The following is a 15,004-nucleotide window of genomic DNA, read 5'->3' as shown; positions in this document are numbered from 1 at the left end:
ACCAAAAATAGCAGGTTCGCCAGGAGCAACAACAGCTAATGCCACGGAGCCAAGTTGCAGTTCGGAGGGCTGAAATGTCCTCACTGAATAAAATATTTATCACCACCACCAACAGTATTTCCGCGAAAGAAGCAGTGAATAGGCTTTATGAATAGAAGCTTACCTGTAATACATGCCTGGGACTTCTTTCATCCATGCCACATTCACTGTGTTCACATCAGCAGCTCCTTTGTTCAAGTCACCTGCTCTTCTGTACAGTTCTCTCGTTGAGATGATCTTTCGCAATTGCAATATTCATGATGTATATAAGGACCTGAGCGAATGTCGGCGTCACTTCAGCCTTCCACGTGACGTCTGCTGTACTTTTTAATCCGTTTCCTGATTCGCTGTATGTAAACTTTATTTATTTTGTTTTCCGACATGTAGCGTAGTGCTGAAACGTGACACTGGCGTGGTATATGAAATCCCGCTCAAGTGTGCTCGAAACTATGTTCGCCGAGCAGGTCGTTGCATTAATGAATGCCCAGGGGACGGTCAATTCGAATCATGGAAAGAGCAAGTGTGCCGGATCATTGATCATTGCATTGCATTGCACGGCTAAAAAACATTAATTCCAGGCAGCAGTGAGGACAAAGTAGGCCGTGTGCTTCTGGGAGCGTACTACATCGAGCTAAAGGGAGAGCACTGTATTAGTGACGCATCAGTTCGCCTGTATAATGCGTGGAAAAACTTCTGCGAGCATTTTCTTATTTGTGTTAAGGCTTGATTTGCCCTCTCTCTCGCTTCCGCCCTCACTTTTTAGGCACTTGTGTACACTGCCTATATAATTAGCACTGATCCGAATTAAAACAGCTGATAGTTCGCGCTGTTTTCGCCTTCATCGTCTTTCCTGCATTCGTCCTTTGTGTGTGTGTGCAACTCGTTCTTAACAATAGCGCATTATGAGGCCTGTTGCGAGCCCCAAGTCTTAATAGGCAATTCCTGCGCTTCCCACTTAGGTAAATGGACTTCGCAGGCCATTTTTACATATCAAATCGTGTTAGAACACAGCGCAAGCAATCGTGTGAAAAAAAAAAAAAAAACTGGTGAAGAATTCGCTGTGGTTTAGCTCTGGTTAAACCTGGAGTGACGCGATAGCTACAGCTGGCCCCGTGGAACTCACTCAGTCGAATTGCAAAGTCAGTCTTTCGCCGCTTCGTTTCGCTGGGCGTTCCTTCTTGATGTTTGTCCCTGGACGTGGATTCACTCTCTCCCCCTTTCAACTCTTCCCCCACTTGGTTTGGCCGGCGCGCCGCCGGCCAAACCAAACGTGACCAACACGTAACCAGCTACGGCACCGCCTCGGTGGCCACGGCTCCGCCACGCTGAACTCTCGAAATGCTAGCGTAATGCTGGCGCGCGGTGCGCACACCAGCTGCGTGCTCTGACGTCACTCCGCACATGCGCACAACTGACGGGGCGAGCGGCGTATGCTCCTCCATGTGCTCCGCCGTCGGCGAGGTGCGCGGCGCGCACATTAGCTGCGGGCTATGACGTCACTCCGCCCATGCGCACAGCTGGCGCAGCGGTGGTGCCACGGCTCAGCTATCGCCTGTATTGTAGCTATCGCTACAATACAGGTGCCAGCGCCGAATCGCTGTTCATTGTCCTAAAAAATTCGGATGTACCAAGTGCTAGTGCAAAGGTTTTATAGAAATCAGGAGAGTCTTTCATAACAGTAAGTGTACTTCTTCGCTACTGCAATGTTCGATGGTCTTGGTCTTAGGGGAGTTAAGACTGTAAACGAAATCTTCCATATATGTATTTTCATTTCGATAGCTTGATGCCTGTTATAGCTAGAGGTTTATAGCTGTCTGCTAGCGAGACCCATATAGGTTTTAAGGTGGCTATAACCTAAATTTTTCTTCATGTGTAGGCGCCAAGTTTTCCGGATCTCCAGGGGCACGGCATCAATACCTCGCGGTCGAAAAACGCTAGTAGATTCACCCTCGAATACGCATGACTGGTGGGCACACCTGCGACTACTCCTTTCTGTAGTGGGTCGGCTTGAAGCGGCTCCGCACACATTGCCGCACAAACCACTGTGCTGGTAGCAACAGCTTGAACTGACGTCAGCCCCCTCGCTCTTCTTATATACAGAGTCCCACAGAATTTAATCAGTTTTTAAAAAGGAGTGTCCTATCCGACTGAAGCCGAATGAGTGCTATTGAGAGTCGTGTTTTCTAGTATACAGTACTTTTCCATTGCTTAAAATGAGCTAGTCTGCGAAGACTAATTTTCCTGAGGCTCAAGGGTTGCCACACTTCAGCCCGCGAAATCCAAAAGCTGTCATTTGATTGGTACTCGTGCATGTCTTTCGTCCAGTGCGCATGAAAATTCTCAAAAACAACGGCGTTACCAGCAAAATACAATTCTATTCTCTTATACGTGTTCTGGGACTCCTGAAGTAGCCCCACCGTCACGTGTTAACTGGCAAGAATAAAAGCGCAACAAGACGACACATTTATCTGAAGTACGGTTAAAAAGAAGTACGCAAATTCTACCGTGGTGCAACTTGCGTTTCGCTGTCTGCGACAGAGTGCACTAGGTGACCCCGAAGCTACCTGTAGGAACATTTTAAGGCTACCGCCTAACAATGGTAAGGTGAACTTACGTGTGTCCCAGTTTTTCCTTTATTTTTGGCTGCCGAGCAGAGCACAAAATATTTGTTATTAGCTTTGAGGCATACTTAACGACCCGAATTAATAGACACCTTATCCACAGTCAAGGTCAATTGAAATTTAAGGAAAAAACCGGGTTAATTTGTGTTTAGGTAGGTTTGGTTCGTTTTATTTGGTTTAACGTCCCAAAGCGACTCAGGCTATGAGGGACGCAGTAGTAGAGGTCTCCAGAACTAGCCTTTCTGTTGTCTTCTCTGCCTTATTCCCTGTTATTTAGCGCGACTAATATGTCTTCTATGTCAATTGCAACGCGAACAGCAAAACCGGGATTTTAGTTCTTTTCTGGAAGAGAGTATTACAGCAGTTTACTTTCTTCTATAGGTGCTAAGGCTTCTCTTTTGAAGCGTTAATCGAAACCGCAATCATTTTCTCGTCCGTCACAGATGTGCTCGTGTTTTTGGTCTCACGTTTCAATTTACGCTGAGATAAATGGAGATAAAATTCGTCCGCGTTGCACCCAATTCATCGGCAATCGCTAGGCATAGTCAGTGTTTGTTGCCGAAGTTCAGGAACTGCGTTCTACCAGCTCTGGTAAAGACTTTAGAGGCTAATCTTTCTTCACGGTCAAACAAAGGGTTGCAGAATCTCATCCTGGCGTAACGGAAACAGTTTAGCTATTCGTAGGATATGGAAGAATGGAGTAATCACTTTTTAACGTCCACCTAAGTGCAGTCATACACAGCTACAGAGGAAAGGTAGAAAAATTACACTGAAAAGTGACTGGCATTCATTCGGCTAGCATATGCGATCGGCTTCTTTACTTCAGTAAAACGGTCAGACGTGTAGATGCATTGCAAGAGACATTTGCAACAGTCAGTGCAGATCTACAAAAGTTGATATCTGATATGCGAACGTTTCGCAGAACAACCTGAACAGAAAGATTAGCATACTGAGCAGCTCACAGACGGTCGTCAGAATTTCATTATTTGAAATAGACAAGGGACCTGATACAGCTGAGCGTATCTCGCACAAATAAATAGCTTTCAAGTATCAACTTATTATGGCATAGCTGGCAACGTCAGACGAAGGTTATTTTTATTATAAAATAGCCGAGAGTAAACAGATCTGCGAGCTGCGCTGTACCGTAGATGGTGCATCGGCCTATGTTTTCCAACACTCTCTGTGTTTTGTGGATGGGGAAAAACGAGGTACCATTTACAGTACGAGGTGGTAGACGAATTAAAGACAAGTAGACCGATGTTCCATAAGTGATACAGATGGCACTACCTCCACTTAACTGCCACTAGTGTAGTTGTATCTCCAATAATTTCGGACTGAGGAAAAATTTATTTATTTCTTTAAGAAAATTATACAGCAGACATGGACAAATTTTCGTATCACTCACTCATCTTTTCACTGCAATGTGAACCCTTAAACTGAATGGGAGGCTGTTGTCTTCTGAACTCTAAATACTATTCAGTGAGATGAATCGGCAAAATCCGTGTTCTTTATAGAGAATAGTGTGTTCAGAGCACCATTCCAGAAGGCGTTCCTGGCGCTCCATAAACCCTGCTGCATTGTAGCATAAAGGAGAAAGAATTGAAAGAACGTCATAGTCCGATCGAAATCACATCAGCGATACTGCGCCGCCCCTGATCTGCTACAGACAGGGAGTTGGGATTTCCATAGCGCTAAAACCCACATCATGTCCGATCCGGGCATAACGACAGGAACCGGATCGTAGGCGGCCTCTTTACGGTCGTGCTGTAGCTTTCTGGGGCCTCAGTACGGGTCTGTAATAAAGTTTTCCCACCTAGCAATGGAGCGGAAATATGACTGCCGTTTAATTCATGCTATTTTCCTTTGTAGTTTTCCAACCTATTTTTGCAGTCAACGGTCGCTTCCCTTGTTTTTACGACTGTGGCTCTGCGTTTAGCCTAACGCATCGCGACCAAAGGTGAGTCTTTGCCATCGTATTAGCTTACTGAGGGGACATCAACGAGAGGCTCTGCTGAGTGTTGAATAAAACAACTTGGCTAAAAAAAATGGAACTGTAGTACCTCAACATATTGTTGTTGCCAGCAGAATATAGCGACTAGAACTAAAAAGCTTAGCTATGCTTCCCTCGTGTAATGTGACCGAAAATGGCTTGCGAAGCACGGCGGAGAAAAAAAATGTTCAGAACGAACAGAGGATTTTAAAAGAAACTGCACAGCCTCAAAACCATAGATATCTGGAATCAATTAGTAGCACCCCGTGCTTGGCTGTGTTCCGTCCGCACGCTACACCTCTTTAAATAAAACTTATTTTATTAATATTTCTGCATTCATAGAAATACGATGATGCAAGATACCAATCACTGCATACCAATCTTATGCGAACCCTTCTGCCGAATGGCTCTCGTTTCTTCTGCAGCTTTTAGAGGCATTTCCTTTGAGGCCGCAAATTTTAGGAAGATCGGACAGAGATCTGGCCTTCGTAAGACGCCTTACGACAGAATTCGGCAAGTATTCTAAGAAAGCGATATACGTGTGGTTGCTGCAAATGCAGCTTGAACTATCAGGGTGAGCGTTAAATGATTGGAGCAAAGTTCAATACGGGTTTTCTTTTTTTGGCTGTCTATTACAGGGCCATTGCTTAGTAAATTATTGATCATAAAATCACATGGTCGTGAATAGAAGCTTCGAATGGACATTTTATATGCCGTTCTTGGAAGAGATGGGCATCGCGCAGAATTTTTAAGACACCCTTATGGAGCTAGGATTCTATAGTGACAGGTAGTGAGCGCCCGTTCCTGTCTGGACGGTGATATGACCGTGGAGAGAAATCGGACACACCGAAATCCGAAGGTGCACGCTAACGGCGGTAGCTCAGTCGATCATGTAGCACGGAGGGGTTCGGATCTACCGGTAGTAGCTTGGAACGGTAGAATCAGGCTCTGCCTATAGTGCTCGAAGGCGGACTGAGCAGCACTGTCGGTGGGGAGTCAGAGCAGCTCTCGGTGATACGGAAAGCTGCGCCGGGTGGAGAAATATTAGGCACGCTAATAAGGAGAGGCCAGCTGTCCTGTAAGCGTAGAGCACGAGGTCTTGGGGCGACGGTAGCAGAGTGTTGGTAGCCTGAGAAATGAGCAAACTCGGTTGCAGTTGCGGCGCCACGTCAAAATAGCGCTCCAGAATGGGCTGATAAACGGTACCGAAGTGGTTGGAGAAAGCTTGGAGAAGAACTACGTATCTGAACTCATGTATTGCGATGCTGTATAGGTTTAGGGTCGCCTTCAATTGCATGAACCAGATATCAAAGGAAATGGAATTGAACACCGCAAGCGGGGGATATTAGTAGATATCAGCTTGCGGGTGCCAGCACTGTAGCGTTCTGTCGATGTTGTGGCCCATGGAGACGGAAGAGTGTGAGTGGGCGTCAGATAGAGCATCCGTTCATCACGTCCGGGTCACAAGTGTCGCGTGCACGCGAAGTACTTATGCCGTGTTCTCCGGGTAGGTCTAAGCTACCTGAACTGGTTGATTCTCAAACGCTGAGCTGGCACTCGTGCTTCTTAGTTGTCGCCCGGTTGAGGTTCACGTCCGCAACAGTTGGTTCAAATGGCCGCTATTATTTTGAATGTTTCCGAAATGTACAAAAATGGAAGCGATGCAGAGGAGAAGGATAATATGCACGATGGAATAAAACATATATCTGCGGGGTTAGACTTGTTTGGTGCAAACTGCGGGTTTGAAGCTGTTTATGAATATAATGAGAGCCTTTATATCCGCAACAACAACGTGCGCAGAGAAAATATCCCGATATAACAAGAGCTTGTTCAATAATCCGAATTTGCATTCTAAATTTTAGAAACAAAGCCGAGATAGAACTCCTCAACCTATCGGCTACATCCAACACTAATCGGCTATTCTGCATAACGCAGTTATATTGAAATGCAATGAAATCATCCTAGTTCATATAAAAGTTACCACCACATCAAATTCACACATACAGGCCTTTCCATCGGGCGAGGGAGATACCCGAAACGCCTCCTTTTTGGGCTGTTGCAGACCGGTTCCGCCACCGCTTGCACAGTGCTGGCGCGTCGCTATATTGCTCGCTGGGCTATAGGGATATAGCCCAGCGAGCAATATAGCGACGCTCAAGGTATCCAAGTTTGAAAAGTCTATATGGTGCGTCCAAAGCTTGCAGGCCGAGGGTTCAGCTTTATAGTCATGTAGTAAGAAATTTACGATATCCCCAAAGCAGGAGATACTTGCGGAATGTAGCCGAAGTATCTTTGTCGCCTCTGAGAGCGTTGATACCTTCGTAGGCTTAATTAGCACCACATCATACCACCGAAAGGCTAGATCCTGTGTTCTGATTAAATTTAACACACCGTACACATGCACTGGCTTCGCATTTCAGAGAAACTGTTTCCGGCAGGCTATCAAAGCATTTTATTTCATATTCCCTGTGTTTTGCAGCACTTTGCTGCTGTTTTTCTAGGAGTGATAGGAATGCTGTTTGCAACACTTAACCCCTCGCACAATTTGCTTAGCAGGCGCATCTCACGTTTGATCTGTAAATTAATTATTATTAATGCAATAGCATTTCGGCTGCCGGATCAAAAAAAAGTTTCCGGTTTCTCCATGACTAAATTCCCTGATTTTCCAATCCCTTAATGACGTCGTGGCGGTCACGTGAGCACAAATTGAGCATTCAGAGACCGCCGCGAAATTTGAAATTCCTCGAAAATGCTGATTGGTCGAGAAAAGTCTCGTGACCTTATGACGTAATCTGAACCTGCCCAGCGTAGAATATGGTAACGCGCCCACCGGACTGATAGCAAACTGCTCGCTGTTGCCAAATTTCATGCAGTTGCTATGAGCCCGAAGTAGTGCTGCGCGTAAGCGTTATGGGCTCGTGAGCGTTATATGTCTCACAAGCCCCCCCCCCCCCCCCCCCCCGGCGGCTGTGTTTGACAGAGCCGCCTGCCGGGGCAGTGACGCATCGCTTAACGGCTACTCCAGTGCTCCAGCAGTGGCATAAGAACTCCCCGCGATATATGAGTGCGATTAAGATGGTCGTGACCTCATTCTGACCATGTGACCCCCAGTAGTTCAATCATAGGGCACGTCAAAAGTTAAAACCGGAGTACCCCCTAAATTTGTAAGTTTGCCCATCCTCCAAAAATTTCTAAGGACTACCAAAATTCTGGAGTAGGCCCACTCAAAAAAATAACCTACGGTGTATTTTCCCACCAAGTTAGTATAATCCCATATGATAATCCCATGAAAGATACCCGATCATCCACAATTTGATGACACTTGCAAGCCACATATGGGCAAACGGTTCCAACCAGAGTTTTGGCGAGAAAGCCACAAGAACATTACACTCATTGCAGATACCACAGCAGGCAACCTAAATGTCTCTTCGTTAAGAATGTGGGTAAGGTCCCCAAGTTTTTATTTGTGGCATTCTCAAAAGCTGTGCAGTTTAATTCACTGGGTCAAGGAAGTGGTGCTTTATTTTTTTTTTTCATTCTGAAATTTTTAAGGAAATGATATGGCACAGTTACTGTTTCAGTTCTCAGTGGACAATGATACCGCACCGTAAAGCAAGGTAGGAGTGAAAAAAGGAAAGGGATAAGATGATCCGTAGTAGAGGGCTGTAGAAAAATTATGAAGTTCTGAGGATTTTTAACCTGCAGTGACTTCACACAACTCACGGAAAAGACTTGTATATTTCACCTCTATCGAAACACGGCCGCAGCGGTCGTGTTTCTTGGAAGCCTTCTCGTAACATCCACTGCACCAAGGAGAGAGAGCGTGGCACCCTCCCATGCCATTGCGGCTGAATAATAATGTGTCAGCGCGTGGATATTTGCACAATATCCGTGTTGATGCGAACGTATTATATGCCCATTAGCGCAAGACCCGTCGTAGGTCCCCGGTGATGGCATTAAATTCCTCACTGAAGTGATTATGCTCTCGCATAATGTCAGCAGTAGACGTTAGCATAAAGCATAAAGACGTCTACAGCAAAGAAAAACTGCTCCCGAAGGTGCGGGAAATTGAACCAACGACTGCGAGGCCCGCATGCAACCAATAGGCCACAAAACCTCTTATTTTAACATGGTGTTTATTACTTTAAAATTATGTTCTATTTAGAAGACCTATTTACAAAGATTTTGGGGAACGTCATGAAAGGCATCTCGAAAAGACAGAGGAACAAAGAACTGTACGGAAAGTAATGCTGAGCTCATAATCAGGAGGGAGTGCCACTCCACTTTAAAGTCTGTCTGTTCCTGCACTTACATGAGGGAAACTTACATGTTTATTTTGTAGTCTTTCATCAGTGGTAGACTAATATAAGCAGGACAACCACATGCCTCTAGTGCGATCCGAACCTACGACCTCCAAATTAAGCGTCCGGTGTCTTTATTAGGGCATTACAGCGACAGCATTAGAGATCCCTTCCACGCATGCACTCGTTGTCTGTCGCCTAGGTTCTGCCTACATGCCGGTATATACGGAACTGATCATTCTATGCTCTCTATTCATAGATAGCGGGGAGCCCATTCCCCTCGTGGTTAAGTGGTAGGCCATTGACCCACCAGTGACCCGGTAGGTGGCTGTTTCAAACACAACCGTCGGTAGGGCTTGTGAGAAACAGGTTGCTCTTAATGTGTAATCTCTCGCGACAATCATTACTTCACCTGCCACATGGTGGTGTGGAATGTTTTAGATTGCTAAGTTTTCGGCAAAACTTTGCGACAAGGGTTTGGAGCCACCAAGTGTTTTTGTGCGTGCACGTGCTTAAACGGACGGATGATGTAAGTAATTCCTTTTTGATTTGCTAAGCGGCCACCAGTTGCAACTCGCGAACAGCTTCTACGATCGAACGAAAAAGGCGCTTCATTTTGCTTTCATGATGATTCGAGTGTCAGCGAGTAATAAATAAGTCAAGATACGGAGTTGCGCCCCTTCAAGCGGAGCAAAAGCTGACGTCGAAGCTTGGGCTTGGCTCAATTTCGCGAAGCCGTAGTGGATGAGAAGACAAGGGATGAAGACCAGACGGTAAAAAACGCAATACTCACTTCAAAAAAATTTGTGACAAAAACGCTTGATTTTCACATGAAATGACATAAGGCAGTTTTAGCCGGACCGAAGGAAGCAGCTTTGCTGTTAGGGAGACCTGGGGTTCAAGCAAACGCTTCCTAATCCGGCCACTCTTTCTGCCTTGAGCATCTCACGCGCACAATTTTCTGTTCTCTTTCAATACAAAAGCACTTACGATAGAGCAACTTGCACTTAGGTTTAGATATGTTGGAGTTTAGTATAAGCAGCTCGTCTTCTTCGTTCTTTTTTTTGCATTGTGTTTGTGCTCTTGACGACAGTCATTACCCAAATACCGGTGAGGTCCTCACGATGGGGTTGCTAGCCAACATTTTCTATCCATTCAATAAACTGAGCGTTCCGGTTCTTTTTGCACCCATTAGGCACACCTTAGGCCAGATAGCGTACATAAGTTTGATAAAATAATCTTTACGACACACGTTCCTTGTTGACCTGCCATCCCAGATTAAAGGACCTCATCTAAACGGATTTACTGAACCTCAAGAAGTCCCTCTTTAGCCCTTCAGACATGATTGGCACTGGGGTTCCCTTTAAGTTTACTAGTTGATACGTTCTGTCATCTTAATTAAATATTTTAATGAGTGTGAACTGCGCAAGATGTATCACACGGGACCACTATCATAGTTTCTTCTAAAGCGGTACACGGAGCATATCGTTGCGCTCTGCTCACCCAGAAATAATCAGTTGTTCCCGTGCCAGGAGCTCCCATCAATGCTGTTCTCAAAATTGTCTCCGACCTCAGACAACACAAAAGAAAGAACTCAGATTACCACCTTTATTGTCTTTCAGTTAACGCAATCCCTTTTCGTTAAAGCAGCACTAAGTAGCAACAATCTTTATTTTCATCTACGAGGAGAAACCACGCAGTGAAGGATCAGCATAGCGTTATCACTTGGGCGTAGTAATCTTTCTCGCGCTACAGTGTCTTTCTACAATGCGCTGCAGCTGTCCTTGTCGTACGCCATCACTTCAATCTCGCACAAGTGCTCGAACTGGTCTTTGCATTCTTGTGGCACGTCATCCTTGACTTCGTCTGACACCCACAATATGCACTCTGCAGGGGGAGCAATGCTTATTGTACGAGCCTGCTGGCACTCAATAGCGAGCACACTTAGACTGAATTTGTACACTCACTGAGCACACCCATGCTTTGGTTTAGTAAGCATCGTTAAAAACATTTTTTTTCTCTCATAGCAAGGCTATAGCAATAACTGTCCCACGTTTAACGTACGAATGTACGTTAAACGTACGAATGACGATTTATTGCACTGGTATCATTATTCAGATAACGAGGCACGGGATAATGCAGACACGAGAAAATGCACTTCAGTTTGCACACTCAAGAAGCCTGCTTAGTAGTCCACTCAAAAAAAGTTGATAATCGAAATCTCTGTGCATGACAACAGGCGCGACAAAATACATGAAAGCGCAGAGCATGATCGCAGGAGGACATAGCTCGACGAAACACGACTGAAGCTCTGTACTTACGTTCCGTCCCTACGTACGGAAGGTCCACAATGTTGCAGCGTTGGTAGTCCGAATAAATGAACTCAGCAGTTTCCCAAGGACCGTCGGCTGCGAGGTGTCCGAAGAGAACCCACATTATAAATCACTACACTGGCTATTTAAGAAGGCCTTGAAAACATAGCGCCTTCAAACAGGATATTACAATAATGCACCTCATCGCAGTTAGAAAACCGTTCCTAATAAATATCAGATACGTATGCTGCCACTCTGCGCCAACACAAGGAAAAATGTGTTATACTGGTTGAACTTTACAAATGTTTTTCGTGGTCTCCTACCTAGAGCCCAGAAGTCTAATGAAGTATTATGCATTCTATTGCAGTATGAGAAGATCGAGATAAACGCTTACAGTCATCCACTGTGAAGACAGCTTTGTCAGGAGTCGCACCAGGCCTCAAATGCAAAGTCATATTTTTCCTGAAAAGTCAGTTAAAGTTTTATTGCCGACAGCATTACTCGCGGAGCGTGATTTGGGGTCGCAACGCTAGAACCTAAAACTTCAAAAATTGATGATAAATGTTTTTCTGTAAGTACGTTCACCTAGGTATTACTACCAGCAGCGAAAAAAACAGCAATCGAAGTTAATTTATTCAAGTCACATACAATTAATTCACTGAGGGTTTTAACAGGGAGGGCATTGGGCACAAAGCATATCAAGGTGAAAAGCCCTACAGGGTTATAAAAAATAACCGACACAGGACGCTATACACAAAAAATTTACATAAAAGGAAATTTAAGGCTACTATATTGCCACACCTAGCAGCTTCATTGCCACACGAATACAGAGAAGCCATCATTCATCTGAAAACACCAGCATATTCGACACATTAGTCACACGGCTAGATTACGATCGCAAAAACAAAGAAATATGTCCGACGTTGTTGGAGAAAAATTTTGATTATTGAAATATTATTAGGTATTGTTATGGAAATGTTGAAGGTAATGGTCCTTTCTTCTGATATGTAGCAAAATCGCTTTTATAGTGTTTCCATCACACGCATCAAGTAAGACTGCCGTAGAAAACCAATGGGGAACACTTTTCCCGACACCAGAACGTTGACAGACAAAAACATCAAGCCTGCCGACGGCAGATCTGCGGATATATTCATTGTTATGGCAAAATCTTACAACGCATGAAAAACTTTCGTTATTGACTGATTCTAGTTAAAAAATGCTGCTGTCCAGATTTGTTCGGTATGATAATGAATACAGCAGCAAAGCTAAATCTGTAAGACAGGCTGAGCTTCAAATTTGTAACTATGAGCAAAGGTATCCTCTACTAGCTTTGCAAAAATGTTCAGTTATACGCTTCTAGTAATAAAATTACCAAGGTAATTTTCATAACCCTACTAGAAGTAGAAAAAATGGCCCTTTTCAAGCAGTCACTTCATAATGAGTAGTCTTTTGTGTTTCTGATTGTTTAAGGGGCTCCGGTAGTGTATGTGAAGCAATGATGTGCCAAGCTTTATCAATATTAAGTTTGTGTAGCAGTTGATACGGTAGCTTTATTTGTGCAAGTTTAGCTCTTTCAGAGTGGGAATGTCGGCTTCATTAAGGAGTTCGCTGGGTGATTCAATAGACCTGTACTCGTTAGACATAAGTGTGTCTGCCTTCCTTTGAGCAGCGCTCCAGATTTGTTTGTGAGGTCAGTTCACATTTTCGTTCCATCCGCCGCTCGCGATCATGTGACTACGAAGCATCCATGCAGAGCAGAGAACCCGCCTTCTCCGCAGCATTTCGAACTCGCCTACTGCCGAAAGACCGTTGGGTCAACAACTGTTCAATACACTATGGCACCTTGCTTCTTGCCCAAGTGCTATTTCTCATTTAAAGGTTATTTTTATTTCTATAACAGCATTTTCTCATAAGTTATCTCATCGTCAAAAAAAATGTAAAGTTTATGATAAAAATTTCTTTTGAGCAAAGAAAAAGGTGAGAGTCTCATGTCTTACTGAGGTCTCAGTAACGGCCTTACGTGTCAAAAACAGAAGAGGCGGGGTGATGGTGGTGGGCTCCGTAAATTTCCCACCTCCTGAGACACTTTAATGATCCCCAGGTGGTGGAAAATACTGCACAGCCATCCAGTACCGTACCGCGTTCTTTCTTTTTTCCGTCCCACATTCATCCCTATCCTTACGGCGGGGTTCCGGTGAGAAGTGGGGCATTTAAGACATTGTTTGTGAATTTCGCTTTTCAGAACAGATGGGCTTATTACCAGGCTCTAAACAAACCATGATTCATACGAGATGGCATGCGAATTGTATGAATCATGGTTTGCACCTTATGTTCCAGAAAGCTACATCGAGCCCACCATGTAGCGACAAATATCACCTACGTATGCCGGAATGTGCCTTCCGAGAGCTAAAAGCCGGAGCACCGACGTCTGTACAATAAGCTAAAATATGCCTCATGAACAAGGGGTTCATATACTGTCAGTATACTGCGGTAAAAGTGGGGTGAGCATTCTTAATAAGGTGAATTCCTTTAAACCTTCCGGATAAACACAAATGTAACTATGAACATGACGGTTACAATGACTTGATTTGAATGGCGCAAAGGCAACGTAGCCTAAGAGTGCTATGACAAACGCACTTAGTCAGCCCACGGTTGGTTCAAAGATCCATTCATTTTAAAATATCTACCCAAGAAGCCGAGCACTAAGAAAGAGCGGGTGCCCTTTTGAAAATAATTGGTTACAGGCGCCAGTGGGGATTAAACCTCACATCTCATGCGCTCTATATTCCGACTTTGCTATCAGCACTTTCCTATCAGGCGCTTTGCTATCAGCACTTCACAACTCCGGCGCCACAAAGAAGAATCTGAAAGAATTCTGAAGTTTAACAATGGCGCGCAGGAAGCCTTCACTCGTCACGCTCATATCTGCGTGGCCGTTCAGTTGCAAATCACGAAGGGATCATTGCAAACAGGCGAAAGGCGTGCACCTTGTGCCAAGTCCACTGACATGCGATGCACTTTAGTCCTCTTATGCATGCATTGTGTCCTGATTGCTGCAACCAACCCCCTAACCAATGCTTTCGTTTGCTGCCTGCAGAGCGCGCTACACTCCTCGTCGATAAGATGTAAGTCGTTACGTACGTAATACATGACTGTCTTCAAAGACTTCCTTTCACGACTGCCATGACTCATCGAGCGGCGATACGATTCGCACACTTAAGTCCTCCAAAGAAGAATCTTCTTTCGAAACCTTTTCACTTTATTATAACAAGGAAGAGGATTTTCTTGTACTGTTATGTTCTCCGGAATAATTTTTAACATAGTCATTGCGTTGCTATGCCATGATGTCAATGTCTTTACGAAGTCATGGCCTCCACTTTCTGCCTAATGGAGTCTAGCCTGTACTCCACAATGGAAGGAATAAGAAAACCCCGGTTTGTTTAAATAATTAAACGTTAGGTATGAATTCAAAAACCTTTGGTCATGAAAACCTTTTGTTGAAATAGTTTTTAAAATAAGACCACTGCTTTACGGTTTATACAGCGGCTCAGTTAACTGGTCATTTATCGCTCACCTTATGTGTCCATTCTTCCCCTGAAGGAACCACGTGTAACTCGCTTTTTGGGATACCTTGTCACATTCTGTCCGGACGGAACTTAGGCAGTCCAGATCTCCGTCTAAGTCTTCGTCGAAAACGGCAATGCCAACAGGAAACGCCTCGAACACCTGCAAAACGCCTGA

At 44.6% G+C, this 15,004-nt stretch overlaps 1 protein-coding gene across 1 annotated transcript; it reads right to left on the bottom strand.

Annotated features, from left to right (window-relative positions):
• Positions 1-10,545: 10,545 nt before the first annotated feature.
• Positions 10,546-15,004, bottom strand: LOC149343021 (uncharacterized; the record flags this gene model as incomplete). Its single annotated transcript, XM_089546871.1, has 4 exons — positions 10,546-10,838; positions 11,273-11,359; positions 11,658-11,725; positions 14,838-15,004. Coding segments are annotated over 4 exons (447 nt in total), but the record flags the coding sequence as incomplete, so codon positions are not given.

This window comes from Amblyomma mixtum, chromosome 5 (assembly GCF_055824585.1).
Source record: "Amblyomma mixtum isolate Tamu chromosome 5, ASM5582458v1, whole genome shotgun sequence".
NCBI classification, from domain to species: Eukaryota; Metazoa; Arthropoda; class Arachnida; order Ixodida; family Ixodidae; genus Amblyomma; species Amblyomma mixtum.
This window is presented reverse-complemented; position numbering and strand designations above follow the sequence as displayed.